At 47.1% G+C, this 19,212-nt stretch overlaps 2 protein-coding genes across 4 annotated transcripts in view; both read left to right on the top strand.

Moving 5' to 3' along the window:
• The window catches only part of GYS1 (glycogen synthase 1), a 37,631-nt gene extending 35,229 nt beyond the window's left edge, over window positions 1-2,402 (top strand). Inside the window, exon 16 of the mRNA XM_083162255.1 lies at window positions 496-2,402. Within this exon, the coding sequence (XP_083018381.1) occupies window positions 496-816 (321 nt within the window). The 3' untranslated portion in view covers window positions 817-2,402. The remainder of the gene's footprint in view (window positions 1-495) is intronic.
• Window positions 2,403-8,850: 6,448 nt separating this feature from the next.
• The window catches only part of LOC146041765 (circularly permutated Ras protein 1-like), a 94,530-nt gene continuing 84,168 nt past the window's right edge, over window positions 8,851-19,212 (top strand). For 2 of the 3 annotated variants that reach the window (XM_083161667.1, XM_083161666.1), the window contains exon 1: window positions 8,851-8,977. The gene's annotated coding sequence lies outside the window, so the exon portion shown is untranslated. The remainder of the gene's footprint in view (window positions 8,978-19,212) is intronic. The other variant, XM_083161668.1, reaches the window with a different exon arrangement.

Here is a 19,212-nt window from a genome sequence, read left to right as displayed (position 1 = left end):
TTCAAGGCACGGTTTTGCCCTGTAAACGATTGGCTCCTTTAAAGAAAACGTCCGTGGCCGGCCGGCATCCTGCACGCCCAGCAATCTCAAACTCCATTACATCCCACCTGATACATTTTATAGGAAAAGATTGAGAACTGGAATTTCACCTATAAATAATTGAACCAGTGTTGTGTGAGAACCTCCTAACTGGATTGGGATGCAGAAACCACTGTTACAGCATCCCTACATCCAGAAACAACAGGAATGTAAATGTATTTATTTATTAACAGTTTCTTATATAGTGCAGCAGATTCCGTTGCGCTTTACAATTGTAAACAGTGATACAACAAACTGGGTATTAACAGACAGTCAAAAGGTAGGAGGGCCCTTCTCGCAGGCTTACAATCTATAGGGAAATAGGCATTGATACTGTATTTTTATTGCATCGATTATGTAAATGCCACAGTTTTACCGTTTTCTCTGTAACTCACAGCCAGTCTCTCTCATTCTTAGGCAACTGGTTTCCGTTATCCGCGCCCAGCATCTGTGCCACCCTCCCCTTCCCTCTCCCGCCACTCGAGCCCGCACCACAGCGAAACAGAAGATGACGAGAGGTACGACGAAGAAGAAGAGGCCGAGAAAGATCGGCAGAACATCAAGCCGCCAGCCATGTCCACCGTGGGGCCGGTCCCTGAGTGGCGGAAACGCTCCAAGAAAGGTTCCGTCGACGCCGGCAACTCCAATAACGCTAGTGACGCCAGCACTCCCACCAACCCCAGTAGCCCCAGCGATCTCAGCAGCCCCACCAATTCCCTCATCGAAGAGAGAAACTAAATGTTTCTCTTCACATCTCTTTAACCTGAAGACGGAGTTTATCGGTCATTGCCAGTAGGAGAAGAGAACAAAAGCATTGAGCGAGGAACTGATGTGTATTCACTTCATAGGTCTGTAGACTTGTCTAGGCCCCACCAGGTCAGTAGGGCTCCAGCGTTTCACTCCTGCTGGGCCCTAAACTTACTGGGTGCTGGGTGGGGACGGTAGAGCGCTACAAAATAACACGTAAAGGGCTTAAACTATGGAATTCACAACAATCCTGATACTGTTCTAGGAAATCGGGTACTTTTGCGGTGGGGCATTGTGATTGGGTAATAGCGAAATCCATTTAGACAGATGTTTCCTTATAGGTCGCTGTTTAGATAGTTGAAGCGGCAGTAATAATTAAGAGAGTACTTACGGTTCAGCCAATGTGGTCGGTGAAAGCGATTGTGCTTACGGTCTCTCGATGGTCACTCATAGACCTTCAAGCCTTTGTCTTGTCTTTATAATGCAGAATGGTGAAAGTTGTTCCGGATATACATGATCCAGAATATCCAGGGACTTCTATTGTGTGCATCAAGGACAGCCAGGTATGGTCCTCCGTAAAGTTTTCCATCCATTAGGCTACATTATCACCCGTGCAGCACAGTTAAGGTCCAAGTGGTTCTTTTGTCTGGTTCATAATAGTGGCCTCTTCCTTCCATTGCAACGTGGTTCTATGCCTGCTCCGACGTCCGTGCCATGTGCTCCTGTACGATGTCTTCCAGCCACACATACCATTACTGTTATGCTGCTAAAGAATGAACTATCTCAGGCTATGGTCTCAATGTTCTGCATTGATCGTTTAATACTAGAACACTAGCACTCCCAGGAGATCATTTGTCATCAAAATTTGCACCAATCGGATGCTTGTTTTCATCTTCTGCGCTCTGCACAGTTAAAAGCTTGTATCTGATTGGGGATTTGGTTCATTGTATATTTTGCACCCGTCAAATGAGCAACATTGGGTCTTATTTAATAACACTGCTATTATATGGATGCATTTGCTGTAACCCAGTATCTGGCTGTTTAATGTTTTGTAGTACAGATTGCAAAGTGAAAGCGGTTGTCTGATTGGTTGCAGTAACTTACAGCACATTGCACGGTGTTCTTAAATAAGCTCTAATTGAAGTCTAGGCTATACAAACTTTTTGCAACAAAGGGATGTGCCCTAATAAAATGGGGTACCTGTGATCGTATGAGTATATGATAAAGCTATGGCGATCTCCGGTAGGGCAGGGAGGCTACCCAGAACCCCCCTCCCCACACACACACTGACCTCTGCTCCAGGTCACCCTGATGTGCGAGATGCAGCCATTGGCGAAACCTGCACCGCCACCTTCCCCTTACCCGCAATATGAATCCGGGTGGATTCTTTACGCTCATCGGAACGTACTGAACTCTTGTGTTTTTGTTTCTTTTTACACTTTGCTCATCTCTGGTTTACAATCATACTGTGATCCTGCCTTGGTTCATCTTTTATATCTGTGACCGATCATCATGCTGTGGAGACAGAATTCTCACAAACCAATATACAGTATTTAAAAATAAAATTTTAAATCTGATTTCTATGCGGTCATCCCTTATTTTACTGCATTTCGCCCATTTTGCGGGAAGCTATTAGAATCTCTGGTTGTTTTATGTTTTTGTTTTTTTTAATTAACCCTTTGAGCGTCAACATTGCTGTGAGCGATCCTCAGAATATCTGCTATAAAATGCCAGCGCCGCTCACAGCGACGGTTCTTTTAGTATAAAAACAAATACGGCCAAGTCCATTAATTGAAGTTTCGTTAAATATTGCACCAAAAAAAAAACAGTCGCTGTGAGCGGCGGTGGCATTTTTAGCGGATATTTTGAGGATCTCTCACCGCAATGTTGGCGCTCAAAGTAATAAAAAAATAATAATAAGTTCCTCTGCAATTTTCGCCCCTATTTTGATAAATTCCCTTGGCACTCAAAGGGTTAAAGAGATCCACAAAGATTTCCAGTGTGGAAAGACAGGCCACAGATTTTGCGCAGCAGCTACAATTTTCAAAAATGTCTAATTGGACATACAGGTTGGGTCTAACTTATCCGTCTATTCCAAAAACCAAAATATCCTGAAACTTTTTTTTTGTTTTTTTTTTTTGTTTTTTCATCCCTCGTCCCCCGATGTCCAGGGCGGCCTTCAGTGGCATCTCTCCTCTTCAGTGGCCTCTCTGCTCCCATCCGCGCAATGTACCCCTGGGACCGGAGATGCCACAGAAGAGGATCCTGATGGCCGCCAGGGACCCTGTGGACATTGGGAGACCACCAGAGGACCAGATAAGTATGGAAAATATATATATTCCAAAATCCTGAAAAATCCCTTTTTCCCTTTTTTAAGGGATACTCAACCTGTATAAAAATGTGGTTCTTTGGTACAAGGTAAAGAAATGAACCAAATCCTTCTAATCCCAGAACTGTAATCTGACCGCGGGACTAACCATTATGAGAGCTGGGTACTAGCCATACACATTAAGGTAACTTTTTGTGGGTTAATATTGTTGTTTGCTTTCAGTTTCTGTCCATCCTTTGGTTCTCATGATATTGGGAAACGTCTTTGATGTAAATGGTGAGGTTGCAACAACCTATGGAGTGTATTTATCAAAGCTTGGAGAGTGATAAAATTGACAGATAAAGTACTAACCAATTAGCTTCTAGTTTACATTTTACCAACTGTGCTTTAAAAAATGATAGAAGCTGATTGGTTGCTGTGTGAATTTGCAGAGTTCTATGATCAGATAGCCACTGCCCTGACAGAGTGACATCCTGCCCTGTGCATGTCTGCGGATGGATTGCTGGTCGCTGCTCACTCGCTATGGAATGATTTCCGTTCTGTTCCACAACTCTACTATAGAGACGGGCTGATAGAGGCCGATGCTGACCCCACAGACCCTCCCTAAAAACACCTGTGTGCGCCTGCGTTATTACTGACGTTGCCACCCCCAAATGCCGGCTTCATGTCAGTCACAGTGCTAGGTGATTGGATTTGATGGCTGTTGTGTTGCCGCTGTTTGGCCTCACGCATGCGCGGTACAATGTGTACACGTGTGCAGTCTTTCAGTATTCTCGTTAGGATTGGGAATTCACACAATAAACAACTCTGAATATCTGCCTTTTATCTCTCACAATCGGATCTCTTTCCGAACTTTGATAAATACCCCGCCAAATGGGATACGTATCATTGGGTCGACCAACCAAAGGTCAACATGTCTACACTTCAAATAGTAGATCGACATGGATGGAAGGTTGACACAAACATTAGGTTGACAGTGAAAAGGTCGACATGGGTTTTAAAAAAAAAAATTGTCCTGAATGTCGACACGGCCACTGTATCAGTGCCGTGCGTCCCCTCGCATATCTTGCTGCGCTCGGCACTCTATTCTCCCACCATGCCCTAGTGCAGGGGTGGGCAACTATTTTGGCTGGAGGGCCGCTTAACAAAACCAGAAAATATTGGAGGGCCGCACACATAATATCTTGTATATACAATACCAGTCACGAAAAATGCTTTAAGATTTTTATCAGGCACCAGCTTACTTTAAATTTTTAAGGGCCGTGGACACTACAATAAAAAAAATGAAATGATATATAGTGCCGGTTTGTACGGCGGCACTCACAGGATTTAATTATTTAAAAGTATGGTCTGCATTTTCTTTTAAAGAATTAAGTACTGTGAATGCCGCCGCAGTACTTCGTACAAACCTGCAATATATCTCGGGAAGGCGTCGGAAGTAGTTTTCAATTGCTGTGGAGTGCCGGCACGTGCAAACATCATACATATATATATATATATATATATAACACTAATGCACATAACATAATTGTCAGTTCCTTACTTTGCAGCCGTTTTGCTGCCTCATCGATTTGCGTGCCAAAAATCCTAGTGCGCCCGCCATGCACATATTCGGGGAGCCTGGGAGGGGACGCAGAGAAACTTAAATGCTGCTGCCGCTGATGCCTGTCTGTGGCTGCCCCGCCGCCGCCGCTGATGCCTGCCTGTGGCTGCCCCGCACAGAATTTCTTGGAGCCTGGGAGGGGACCCGGTGAGCGGTGACACACAGCTGCTGCCGCCACCGTTAATGAACGTCTGTGCCTGCCGCGCACAGCATTTCTGGGAGCGTGGGAGGGGATGTGGTGACGCGGCCGCGCCAACCAATGGTGGGGAGGCGGCTGCCGTGTCATCACGTCCCCTCCCACACTCCCAGTAATCCTGTGCGCCGTGTACAGACGGACCTTAACGGCGGCTGCGCCATTACCAAAGTAAACAAATATGACAAGCGGCTATAGTCGGGCCGCTTGTCATACTGACATCTGTCAGAGCGGCGGGCCAGGCCTAAGCGGCTCGCGGGCCGCATCCGGCCCGCGGGCCGCCTGTTGCCCACCACTGCCCTAGTGTCGGCACATGGCTCAAAATAAAGTGAAGAAATCATGTCAACCTTTTGACTGTTGTCTTTCATGTTGACCTATTTGAGGTGTCAACCTAAACCATATTGACCTTCAGTGGTCCACCCAATGCATGTTGACCGTAGGGGTGTCCACCCAATGACCGTATACTGCCAAATGTTATGCGGACAATAAAAAATAAACCAGGTGGGATGATCTATAATGGTGGTCCCATCCTACAGATGTAGTGCCTCAGCCAGCCACCGGAATCACCAGATTCCCTGAGCTGGCAGAGAGGTGCTGCCTCTGACAGGGATGCACGAGCATCTCACACGCATGCGTGTCCCTTCACTCTGAGGCGGATGGCAGAATCCCTTCCTGTCTCCGCTTCAGGGGAGGTGGCAGCGCGCTGTCAGAACGGGGCATGCGAGTGCGCTCGTTTCAGGTGGTGGCGGATGGCGATTCTATCACCAGGAATAGCTCTGAGAGCTGCACCATCTGTATTAAGCATATTGCCTCTCCCAAGTGCCACCTGTCCCTAATGCCTCCCATTGTGAGAATGGACTAGGACACCATACAGCAGGCATTCCCAATCACGGTCCTCAAGGCACACCAACAGTCGAGGTTTTGTAGATATCCAGGCTTCAGCACAGGTGACTTAATTAGTATCTGAGTGATTCTGATTAAACCATCTGTGCTGAAGCCTGGATATCACTAACACCTGCACTGTTCGTGTGCCTTGAGGACCGTAGTTGGGAATGCCTGCCATACAGAGTCCATTGCCTGAGAGAAGGGGCTAGACCTTTGTGACTGTGGGAGGAGCCTCTGCAGGAGATATTGTCGAGTGGTACCGCATCACCTATAGAGCGTAAAGGATGCCTTATTCTGAAGGACATACAAAGCTGTAGGAATAGGCCATAGGTTGGATAAAATGCCGTCCCAAGCTGCCGCACACATTATCGTTGCAGTGTCTATAATTCTTGCTGCACAGGCAGCACAGCCGTAGATAAGACTGTAAGGAAGTGGCATCAACCATGGAGAGAAAGTACCAAGCAATCAGCGTCTGTCACTTTACAGACACAAGTGGGTTACTTTTAATCTCTACAAGAGCAGACGCATCTCCCCGGAGAACACCCGGAACATGTATTCTTAGACCAATGAAAAAGGAGAGTGAGATGTAGGAGTGGTCATCTGGTGACTGGTCACAATACTAGTTCAAGATGATTTGTTAGTGACCATGGAAAAGTAATTGTCCAAATGCTAATAATGTTTGTAATGAAGAGAACTTGTCTGACGAATGCCTCTGACATGGAGGCAGGGTGCTCGTCTTCTGGCCAGAGTTGTAACAAACATTTCATCCATGCTGAAGGTTATTGAAGGCTTGCACTTTCTCTTGTATTACAATTCTGAGGAAAAACTAAACCACCCCATCCTGAGTGTATTAGAAACAGCACCACCAGTGGTGGTTTCTGGTATGACCGTGCAAGCACGTCATAATCAGTGTAGGCCATCTTCCACAGCAGCAGCCAGTCATTCGGCTCAATGGTAGTCTAGGGGTGCAGTATGACGGTCGCTCATGGACTCACCCGTCCCCTCCCCCCAGCCCGATGCCCTAGGCTACAGCCTAATCTGCCCATTGGTTAATTAGGAACTGAGTATTTCTATTTTGGGAACACACTGAAGTCTTGAGAATAAGTCTTTGCCCCATCATGCTATTATATACAGAATATAGGCATGCTGCATATCATTTTAATCAGCAGAAGCTGCATGTGTATCTGATTTACATAACATTATAAGATGCACTTTATAGTAAAAAGGTGCAAATATGTTGTGGAAAGTACATGGCCTGTTTTGACCGCTCAGAGTATGTTTTATATTTTTAAGGTTAGAAATTGAAAATGTGCTGTAATTGTGTACTTGGAATTGATATACATCATTACTGAATACAACTTATCTAAAAGAACTATCTATTTTCATGTCCAACTATACAGCTGTTTTGTGCGAGACTTGCTTACTCAGCTACCCTTACATCCTGGCCTGCAACTGTTACAATATATTGTGCGTTCTGCTTGGTCTGAAAAAGACAGACTCTGATCCGATTTGCATTCGGAGCGTATAAGTGGCACACATTACATTGGCCGAGTTCCGGAAGAAAGTCGGACATTATGACATCAGACTATGAGCGACTTTTTCCCGGCCACTAAAATGTCATTAGATCCCGGCCTTTTATCTCAACTCATACTTACCCACTCTTCAGTAACTTCCAGGAGACTCCCTTAACCTCTCATCTTTAGAAATAAAGGGGCAGATGTATTAAGCTTTAACAAGAGATAAATCCAAGGGTGATAAAGAGAGATAAACGTCCAGACAATCACCGGCTAACTGCCATGTTACAGGCTGTGTTTGAAAAAAGTCAGTAAGGAGCTGATTGGCTGGACATTTATCTCTTTAGCACCCTTGCATTTATCTCTTGTTAAAGAATAATACATCGGCACCATAGTGCTTTTGATATGGTTTTATGGGAAGATATCAGGGCCGAAACTAGGGTTTCTGGTGCCCGGGGCAAGACGTACATACATTTTTGTTCAGAAGCAGGCACACATTTGGCATTTGGTTTACACAGAAAGAAAAACATTAATCAGAAGCCATTTATGTGCTTACAGACAGCAGAAGGGTGACATTAAACAGGGACAGTGTGCGCGCGCTAAAAATTTAGGGCATGTTTTTTTTTGGGGGGGGGGGGTGGGGGGGGGAGTGGTGTGGTCACATAGTAGTATCAATTCACATTATTCGCAGGGGTTACATGCTTGATGCCAGGGGTTCCATGCTTGATGCCAGGGTTAACATGCTTGATGCAGGGGTTACATGCTGGTTGGTGCATGGGGATCGCCACAAGGGGCGGTGGCATTTTATGGCCGGTGCTGGGGGAAGGGAAGCATTTTGTGCTCGTTGCCCAGGGGTTGGAGAAGCTGGCATGTTGCTCAGCAGGCTGTCAGTGCGGCGGGGGACTGGATGTGGCTGGAAGAGCTGACAAGCTGCTCTTCTAGCCACATCCAGTCCCCCGCTGCGCTGACAGCCCGCTCACATCTTCTTCTGAGAGCGGCTGTCAGCTTTCATAGCCGCATCGCGTCCCGTCCCCCCGCGCTCAGCAGTGGCATAGACTTACATTGTGGGGGGCGGGCGGGTGGCCAAAGGACACACGCACGAGTCTGTGTGTGACTGTGACTCAACCCGCTCAGGGCGCGCAGCGGCAGCAACTAGGAAAACCTGCAGTGATTGGCTGCCGGGCGGCCACTGAGCAATGATTGGGTCCCCGGCGGCTGCTGCAGTGATTGGTTCAGGTGCAGCACAGCGCGTCCTTGGGGACCCCTTCAGTTTTAAAAACTGAGTCCCCGGGGACAGTGACAGTATTGTGCCCCCCCCCCCCTCCAGCACCCGGTGCGCGTGACCCCCTAGCGCGCCCCCCCCCCCCCCCCCCCTAGTTACTGCCATGAAGATATTATAGATTCCTCTAACTAAAGGCTCATTGAGCCTTTACCTTATTAGCAAGCCTTACCTGTCCAGGCCTGCCATCTAGAGGCATTTAATGTAATTACACATAAGTATTTCATTATTGACGTTTGTAGAGTTACCTTAACAGGTCAGGTGCTACCACGCCTCTTCTGTAAGTTTCATTTACTCCGTAGCACACACCAAGTAATACCTGTGTGCCAGAGGCCGGGACAGAACACAGGTAGGAAAATTGACATTTATTAGGCTTTTTTATTGCGTCTAATCCGTGGGTATAGCTTTGTGTTACAGTAGTTGTATAAGCACAGTATAGGAGCCAGCTCAGTGGGTGCTGGGGTTTCTTCAGCAACCTCATTATTTGTCCTGTCACTATCCATGTATATGAATGCCATTAGTCAGTAATAGGACAGGTCATCCCGAGCCAATTTGAAAAGTTGTCACCAATGTAAAGAGCTGTTCCACAGTTACATGGAACAGAACTGTGTATTTGGTGTAATAGACACAGAGGGCTGAATCTTTTTTTATTCTTAAAAAAAAAATGCCAAAAATGTTACTTTGTTCTGGTACTGTAGTTTGGGAGCAGAAGAGAGTCACAGGCTACTCCTAAAGTATAAAACTTTTCAGATAACAACTTGTTTGCCTGCACATTGAATGTTTGCATTACCTGTGTCAGGTGCTTATCTGCTGAGCATTCCGTCTTCCTGTGTGTAACCCTACTTGTTCTGTTGATCTGGATTAAATCGCATTTTGAAACTGAAGTAAATCTGTTATCAGCCAAGGCTTGCAGAAATGGGTCCCGATTCAGACTTGACCGCTGCTGTGCAAAATTGATAACTAAACTCCGTTTAGTGGGAGTGCTTAGAAAAACGCAGGCGTGCTAGTAAAACACCCTGTGGGTGTCAGGGAAAAGAGCGTGTGTGTGACGTTGTATATGCCTGTATTCACCGCAGCCGCCGAGTGAGTCCCTGGATATTACTAGCTTGCGATGACTGGTGCCTAGTGGAAAAATAATTCAACGGTGAGCCTGTAACAAAGGATTCTGGTCACTTCCACTCAGCTGCGAATTCTGAGCTAGCCGTACCAATCTATTCGCACTGCGTACACATTAATCGGCAAGGTGGGATTACACTGATCGCTGGCTGCGGCAGATTTGCTCAGCAGAGATCAGATCTGAATTATACCCCTGGGAAAAATAAATAAATCAGTGTCTACTTCATTGATATATACTGTATGTGTGTGTGTGTGTGTGTGTTGACTGACTAACACTGCTTGATGATTCATTTGAATGAATATTACTCACCAATGTAATCACATTCTCCAGATACATCAGCATGTATATACAAGACCTAACATCTTTGCGAGAGAGAGACATGAAATCATTACAGTTTCATCGAGCTCTTTCCGGAACGATTTCAAATGGTGCGCAAAAAAAAAATGAAAGACAAATAAATGAATTGGGTTAAAGCGTTAATAAATAGGCTTTATTATATTAAAATGTATTCACAAGTATATTAAATATTACACGTACTACTAGTAAAGTACATGGAGCAAGGGTTCAGCATCCCGCAGTGGCGTAACTATGAATTGGGCGCCCCCCCCCGCCGTTAATGGGGGGCGCACCACCCGCCCGCAGCCTTACCTGTCTTGCTGGTCCCATCCCGGCTCCCTTGCTGGCTTCATTCTTCTGCTAGTGAGACGGACCAACACAAAATGTCCGCCCCCATACAGCAGACAGTTTCAGAGAAGTGCACATGCACAGTGCCCCCCCCGCGGCCACGGGGGCTGCGGTGCTATAGTTACGCCTCTGGCATCCCGGCCAGGGGGATGCTGGCATTCAGAATTTGGATTCCCGTATACCACTAACTGCCAGGAGATTGGCATCAGAATCCCAACTACCGCCAGGAGACCGGCACCGGGATCCTGACATCAGTGAGGATGCTGAACGTACAGGGCATGTGGAAAGTATTCACAGCGGTTTACTTTTTCCACGTTTTGGCATATTACAGCCTTATTCAAAATTGAATAAATAATTTTTCTACACACAATACCCCATAATGACAACATGAAGAAAAATTTTTGGGAAGATTTTTGCAAATTTATTACAAATTAAAACTAAGTAATCACAGTGTTTGCAGACCGGCAGCCATAGGTGCCGATTTATGTTTTTGCTGGTGGGTGCTCAAGCCAAAAATATAGAGGAGTGGCTTCATGGGGAAGGGGTGTGGCCACAAAATAATACCAATTTATATTATGGAGCACAGTTGTCTCCAATATTCAAGTTACGGCAACAGAGTTCCACATACATAAATGCCCCCACAGTGCAGGTGCTCCGCGGACAGAATACACTCTTCCCGGCATACTGTTTCCTAGGTGGCGGGTCTGTCAATGTGGGTGCTGCAGCCGCAAATTAGCAAGTTAATATGGCGGCCCAGCAGCGGGACTCGGGCCTGTGGGTGCTCATCAATTTCCCTGGGTGCTCGGGCCCTTGAGCACCCACAGAATCGGAACCTATGCCGTCAGCCAATCAGGAGCGGCCGTTTTGACTGGTTTCTGATTTGCTGTTGGTCCGGGAGCTCCGACGGCTCCATATGTGAAATGCCGCCGGCCATGTCTTTGCCTGGCTGCCATCCGATGAGGACCTTGCCTAAATTATCTGTCCTTGGCCCCTAATTTCTGATGGCAGCCCTGCTAGCACTATACAAATGGTCAATACTGTAAATATTCAAAGACAAGTCAAAAACTTTGATGAAGACAGCTGCTGTTTGAAAGTCCCTTATACAGAGTACACTGGCGGATCCTTTCTTTAATGAGAACCTGGCAGCTATGGGTAAGTGCCTCCTGCACACCTGTGCGCTGTGCATCACCTGTACACATGTAAAGCCTTGGTATTAGCAGTAATTCTACAGGTACACAGAGAACCGCATTATGACCCTTATTCTGTTCGCTTGCTCGGACCCGCGCACTGGCCAAAGCGAATGTACCTAGCGAATGGATCGCCATTGCCGCCCATTCGCACACCGATTTCGTCCAGTCGGCATGCGAACCTCCCCATCAGCGACCATCGAATGATGTGGAAAGCGCTCGCACATGCACGAGTGGTCTAGACCACTCATACATATGAGCAAAGAAAAGCAGGGATAAGGACGGGCAGCTGACATCCACTTAAGTCAGCTGTCCGCCCCCCCCCCCCCCCCCCCCACACACACACACACATGCACGTCACGACCGCCTTTCAATACGCATGCCCTGCATTTTCATGGGAACAGCCATGAAACTCAGGGCGTGCACAAAATTTAATGACCCTGATCAGGCCGCAGCGCCCCTCTCCACCCCCCTCTCGGAAGGCCGGGAGCAAGCACTCGGCGACCGGCCTTCTCGCCAAGTTTGCTCACTCCCTGCGTACAGACATGCGCAGAAATGGTTCTGCGCATGCGTATACGCACAACATCAGAATCTGCCTGAATTTGTGTCGAGCGAAGCGATCAGAATAAGGGCCTGTGTACAATCCTTGCTAGTCGCAGAGCACTGCAGGCGGGCAGACTTTAGTTCATCCTGCAAGCTGCTGATTAGTGACGCACACCTCTCTGCCAAACACAGTATTCTCTATGGCTGTGAAGGACGCAGCATATACTGTGGAATCATTTTAAAGCTTCTGCTGGTCCTTAATCATTAACAGTGTTTCTTAGGTTCTGTACTATTTGCATTATGTGGCATTTTATTATCAGGTAATATATTTACAACCATGGGGCAACTCCTTTTCACTTAACAGCATTGTCATTAAAGAAGCCATATAAAAACTCCTTCGACTGGGGAAAGGTCAGGAAAAACGTCAGCAAGGATGAATTATTATCCTGACACCCTAGGTGTTAGGAACCAACAAATTATACCATGCGAAGATTAGCCAAGCCTCTGTTGTGACTGGCCACACCCCTCAGGAGACTAGGCACACCCCTAAACATGTAGTTGTGAATACCCCCAGTGGGCCCATATTGTCCTAGTCTGACACTGATCGATACCACCACACATAGGTGCCGATTTATGTTTTTGCTGGTGGGTGCTCAAGCCAAAAATATAGAGGAGTGGCTTCATGGGAAAGGGGTGTGGCCACAAAATAATACCAATTTATATTATGGAGCACAGTTGTCTCCAAAATTCAAATTACGGCAACAGAGTTCCACATACATAAATGCCCTCACAATGCAGGTACTCCGCGGACAGAATACACTCTTCCCGAAATACTGTTGGCAGGTCTGGCAATGTGGGTGCTGCAGCCGCAAATTAGCAAGTTAATATGGCGGCCCAGCAACGGGACTCTGGCCCGAGGGTTCTCATCAATTTCCGTGGGTGCTCGGGCCCTTGAGCACCCACAGAATCGGCACCTATGCCTCCACACATAAGTACATAACTAGCATCTGTCTGGCCAGGAGGGGGGAGTGGGTGGGAGCGGGTGGAACCTCAACAAATAACACTGCAAAAGGCGACATTGTTAGCATGGGCTGGAGGAGTAAAGCGGAAGGTGCCAGGAGGTTACTTGATGGTAAACGGAGGTGAATAACAGTGGGGGTGCATAATGTGAACTGGGGGCATAATGTGGACTGGGGGCATCGTGTGGCATAAAGTGAACTTGGCCACTACAGTGTGTTCCACACATTTGTGATGCTGGGAGTATTTACTCTTTAATATTTTAGGTACTGCTTTCCTAGCACGGCGCCCGTCTCATTGATTGTATGCCTTAAGTTTAAGGTACTTAAGGCATACAATCAACGCGATGGACCCAATTTTGTAATCTCATGGATCTTTTGCATACATAAGATGCATGAGATCCATGAGATAAAAAATCATGAGCCCCCAATAACCATTGTTAACGCCACTAGCACTATCAACGCCAACCCGAAGCGTGGCGAGTGCAGCGGTACGCGTCCTCCGACCTTTTCATACCCCCACTATCCACGTCGGTGTGGAGTTGACTTTGTATAGTGTGGCGAGCGCAGCGAGTGGACTCGGACTACTTTACATGTATTCCGCGTCCCCTCTCGGGGCTCGCTACGCTCGCCACAAATCGGGCTCGGTGGCTCGCTGCGCTCGCCACACTATATAAAATCAACTCCACGCCAACGTGGATAGTGGGGTATGAAAAGGTCAGAAGACGTGTACCGCCGCCCCTCGTGGGCTCGCTGCGCTCGCCACGCTTCGGGTTGGCGTCAATAGTGGGGTGGCGTTAACAATGGGGGGTCCATTTCACCCATGAGGGGGAATTAGCAATTAAAATTGTGGTTTTGGGGGCTTTTTACATTGATTCCAATGTAAAAATCTCGTTGATCGCGTCGATTCCATCATCTCATGCATCTTATGCCGCACAAACACATAAGATGCATGAGATCCTTGAGATATCAGCCCCACACATACAATCTAGATCGTGGGCGCCGTGCTAGGAAAGCAGTACCATATTTTAGTATACATATTTTTATATACGTTTACTTCCATGAGGCCACATCAAACATTAAGCCAGCCTTCTTGGAGACAAGATAGCCAGTAGAATGCCCGGGATAGGGGAAAGCAGCCCCTTTGTACTGAGCCTCAGACCCCATAGTCAGAGAAGAAACATCAATAGGAACAGTGGTCATCGGGCCCTCTTACCTCCAAGTCTGTCTTTTGTTACCCAGTTTGTTCAATCACTGTCAACAAGGCGCCTATTGAATTATACCGATTGATGTTTATCCTTAACTTAACTCTATATTACCCCTAGAAATAAATCACACAGACACATCTTATACTAAAAATAACAAAACGGAAACAACTGCATAAGTTAAAAGGCCATGGATATTTATTAAATGGTATGACCCTATCTGTAACGGGATGGCAAGGAAAGCGCTTGGAGACCAGCAGTTGTTTGAAGTTTTGCCTAGGGTGCCGAGAAGCTTTACACCGGCCCTGGGAGTCCTGAGGACCGAGTTTGAGAAACACTGCCCTAGTGCACTTTGTTCAGGTGTATCTATACAAACTGTGATCCACCCAGTTTGAACTGAACTGCAGCTAAAAAATAAAGGTTCAAATGATGTGGTTTTAGCTTTTTTTTGTTTTGTTTTTGCAATAAAAAAAAAAAAAAAATTCAAATCCAAAACCAGTCACAGCGGTTTGTCAAATACAAATCCAGCCGAAACGGTCCGGCGCACATCACTGGTGTATTTATTTAACTGACAGGATTCCGCAATTTAAGTACTGGTATGCTGTCAGACAGGTACTGTAATTGTGAAAACAATGTGAATGTCACCGTTATCGAAGGTTATCTACTGTTATCCTTATGTAATTATAACATTATCATTAATGTCGCTGTAATCCAGCTCCCGTTTCTTTTGTAACTTTCAATAATGTATAGAAAAGTATTTATACATTCTGCAATTAATAAGGAGCTAAGCTTAACTTGATGGTAAATACAAGCGGTATAAAAGTATCACTGTACAGTATGAAGCAATGGTACTTATACCACCAGCCTGGGCCAGATTTATAATGGTGCGATTGAAGCCACGATAACCACACAGTAGAGAGGAAGAAGTATTAAGGGGGTAATTCAGGCCAGTGATCAGAGAGATTTCTCTCTACAAAAGTGAAATCCCGCCCTGCAAATTAATGTCTATGCCGCGCAAATGGAAGGTTACGGCGATCAGAAATGTCGCAGCTGAGAGAATATTTCCAAAACCTTTCATAAGACTCCATGAAATGATTTTTACAATGGGAACAAGTCACCGCGGGCTCAGAGAAGAGATAGACGTTCTCAGCGGTGCGATGAATACAGGCCTATCTGACCTGGAGCTGACATCACATACCCTCCCCTAAATATACCAGGAGTTCATTGCACCACGGGTTTGCGCATTTGTATTACGGGCTATACGCATGAGCAGTCTATCAATAACGGCCGTTGTGCAAATCCGCCACCGTGCGATCAGGCCTGAATTACCCCCTTAGCCACAGCAAGCAAAACTGAGCAGGAGCTGATTGGTTGGTTCTTTATCACTCTCCACTTTATCACTTTGTGAAGCTTAGTGCATCTGGCCCTACATGTGTTACTGACCAGCGTATATCTCTGCAGCGGACAGCTAAGGCCTCCACCCTTTAGTGCCATACGGACACTTTTTGTCAGATCCTGAGCTTTTGGAATAAGGGATCGGATGAAAAGTGTCGTATCGCATGTCATTTTCCCCAGATCGGAGTCGCAGATCCCAGCGGGACTGGATCGTGTACAATACATCGTATGCAAAAGGACCACATGCTGTATAATGTATCGTATGTGGTCTGGCTGCCCGGGAGTTGCCGGGATGGGGGCCTTTAGATTGCACTTCTAGATGAGGTTCTTTAGATATTTGGCACTCCGGAGTGGAAATAACCTCTGTTCGCAGTGCAGCTCACATAACCCTTCCTCCTAAATATTTCCCTAAGGGTGAGCAGAGACCTGCAATTACTGCTGTAGTGTAGTGCTGGTAACATTCCCTAATTATTAGCAGCCTTCTCGGTTTATTTTAACTTCAGACTTTGTGTTTGTATTCCATGACATTATTTTATAGGTGGACAGATTTACCATCGTATATGGCCATCCTTATGGTGGGATGCATCTACTTACGTTTTGCGGTCAAACCTCAGAGATTGGAACACTTTTTTCTCATATGCACCAAACTCGATGCGAGTGGAATGCGATATAATCCGGAGCTTGGATGCGGTGGGCAGAGTTATCATTAGATGGCGTTGTCCTGTAGAAGCTGTGGGCATCTTTATATTTTTCCACCAAAAAGGGATCCAATCAGATCCCTTCCCTTCCAGCACCCTCTGCGGTTCATACAGCACTCGCTGAATGCACAGAAGGACTCCCAGGATACAGTCCTGTGCGTTCTTCTATCGCAACGGACAGCTCTTACCGGCCATGCTGTCAGTGTAAAGAAACTCCGATCTGTATGCGATGAGTGAGGATTGCATCGCGTTCATGATGCAACGTGCCATGATGCATCCCGTCCAGCATCCTTAAACTGATCTTATGAAAAAAATGAAGTGTGACTATCTTGACATACTGGCTGTAACAAGAGTCTCGGGGGTATATAAGATATTTACTAAAGTTTGATTTTCAGTCAATTTTGCAAATCAGAGATTTACTAAAGACGAAACCGCCTGAAAACCTTAAGGCCCCCATACAATATATGATTTGGGCACGATTTCACCCGATTCGGATGAATCGGGCCGTGAAATCGGCCCAAATCGCACTTGCAGACACCCTGTCCGATCCGATGCGCGGTCCAGTGCGCATCGGATCGGGGTCAGGAGGTCGGACGGGCTGCACATAAGATTTGCTAAATCTTATGTGCAGCCCAGCCCCGGAGCCGTGCGGGGGATGACAGTGGGCGGGGGATGCCGGCTATAGAGAGCCGAGCAGGGGGAGGCTGCATAGGGAGCCGGGCAGGAGGCACTTGAAGCTGTTGTGGTGGGGTGACAGCGGGAGCAGGGCGCCGGGCAGGGAGGATGACGCTGGCTGCCGGGCAGCGGAGCGAGCTGGGAGGAACAGATAACTTGAAGGGAAAAAAAGCCCATACTGATGACTAGCAAGCCATTGATTGGTCTCAGCCAATCAATGGCTTGCTAGTCATCTGTATGGGCTTTTTTTTTTCAAGTTATCTGTTCCTCGCGGGCCGGCTCCCGCTGCTGCCCGGCAGCCAGCGTGTGTCATCCTCCCTGCCCGGCGCCCTGCTCCCGCTGTCACCCCACCACAACAGCCTCCTCCTGCCCGGCTCGCTAAATCCATGCGATTTATCATATGCAAACCTTGGCACATCAAGTGCCTAATCATGTGTCCCCCTCCCGGGGAGCTACAGGGTGAAATCAGGTCCGACTTGTCCCTGGGACAAGTCGGACTAATGTATGGGGGCCTTAAGACTACAATGAACCATCCGACACACCATCAGTACTTTTCCACTACTGAAATCTCTCATTTACTAACAGTCTGTTTGAAAACTGACTCAAAAAATCGACCAAATATCTTAAAAAATGCTAAATTAATCAGGGACAGGTCTGTTTCACTTCTAAAACATACCCCACATCCAAGCCCTGGCCCATTCTTGCCGGTTCCAGTTACGCAACATTGCTTACATCAGGCCCTTTCTCTAACTGAGTGTAACTAAGCTGATCATCCACTCACTGGTCATCTCACGGCTCGACTACTGTAATGCTCTCCTCACCGGCCTCGCTCAATCCCAACTGGCTCCTCTCCAATCTGTCCTCAACTCTGCAGCCAGGCTTATCTTTCTCTCTCGCCGCTCTAATTCTGCCACTCCCCTTCCATAAGCTCCGAAACCGTGGGTTCTTCCGAGGCACGAGCACCCACAGAAAGTGAGGAGCACCCATGGCATGGGCCACAGCAGCAGAGTCCCAGCAGCGGATATGCCATCAGTAGCTGGGGTCCCTGTGGCGGATGGAAACTAGTAGCGGTATTAATACCGCTGCTAGATCCCATCTTCTGCAGGGACCCTGCTGCTGACGGCATATCCGCTGCTGGAACCTCGCTGCGGCGCTGCCACTGGCAGGATCCCCGACGCGAGCCACGGGTGAGTCCCGGGGGAAGGGTGGTGGGGGGTGGTTGTAGTAGTCTGGGGGGGAGCACTGGCTCCCATTCCCCTACAGAAGCCTCTTCAAACACCTCACACTCACATACAGGGCCATCTCTAATTCCATTGCTCCATATATCTCTAACCTCATCTCCATTCCTACACCCTCCCGCCCTCTACGGTCAGCTGACGACTGTCGTCTCTCCTCCACCCTGATCACTGCTTGCCATGCTAGAGTACAGGACTTTGCCCGTACTGCACCCCTTCAGTGGAACGCACTCCCTCGCTCCATTAGTCTCTCCCCGACCTTGCAAAGCTTCAAACGGGCACTGAAAACTCACCTATTCATCAAAGCATACCCTTCCACTGCATAAACCAGCTGGTTCTGCGACCCCTTGCCTGTTTACATCCTGCTATCTAACCACCACCCCCTCGCTTGCACCTCATGTAATCTGTCTGTCTCCCCTTCCTACTAGATTGTAAGCTCCTCCGAGCAGGGCCCTCTTCCCTCCTGTTGTCAAAGCCCTTTTCTCTTCACATTTCACTCACAGCTCTCCTATACTCCAACACTCAGTGACCATCTTTGTCCGCATACTCCTCTCCATCATTGGCATCAAGCCTCTAGTTGTATGTTGATTGAGTCCTCACTACTTATATCCAAGCTGTAATGTGTATTGAACTGTGGCGCTCTTTATTTGTACTCTTTTTTAGTTATTTATTCAATGTTATGCCAAGTTTTGTCTCCTTGTACTGTTCCTTTGTACGGCGCTGCAAAACACTTGTGGTGCCTTATAAAGAAAATTATAATAATAATAATAATAATAATAATAAAAACATGTTAAATTGTCTGAAAGGTAATTACAATGCTTATAAAAGC

The sequence above is a fragment of the Crinia signifera genome, chromosome 19, assembly GCF_055691185.1.
Source record: "Crinia signifera chromosome 19, ASM5569118v1, whole genome shotgun sequence".
NCBI classification, from domain to species: Eukaryota; Metazoa; Chordata; class Amphibia; order Anura; family Myobatrachidae; genus Crinia; species Crinia signifera.
This window is presented reverse-complemented; position numbering and strand designations above follow the sequence as displayed.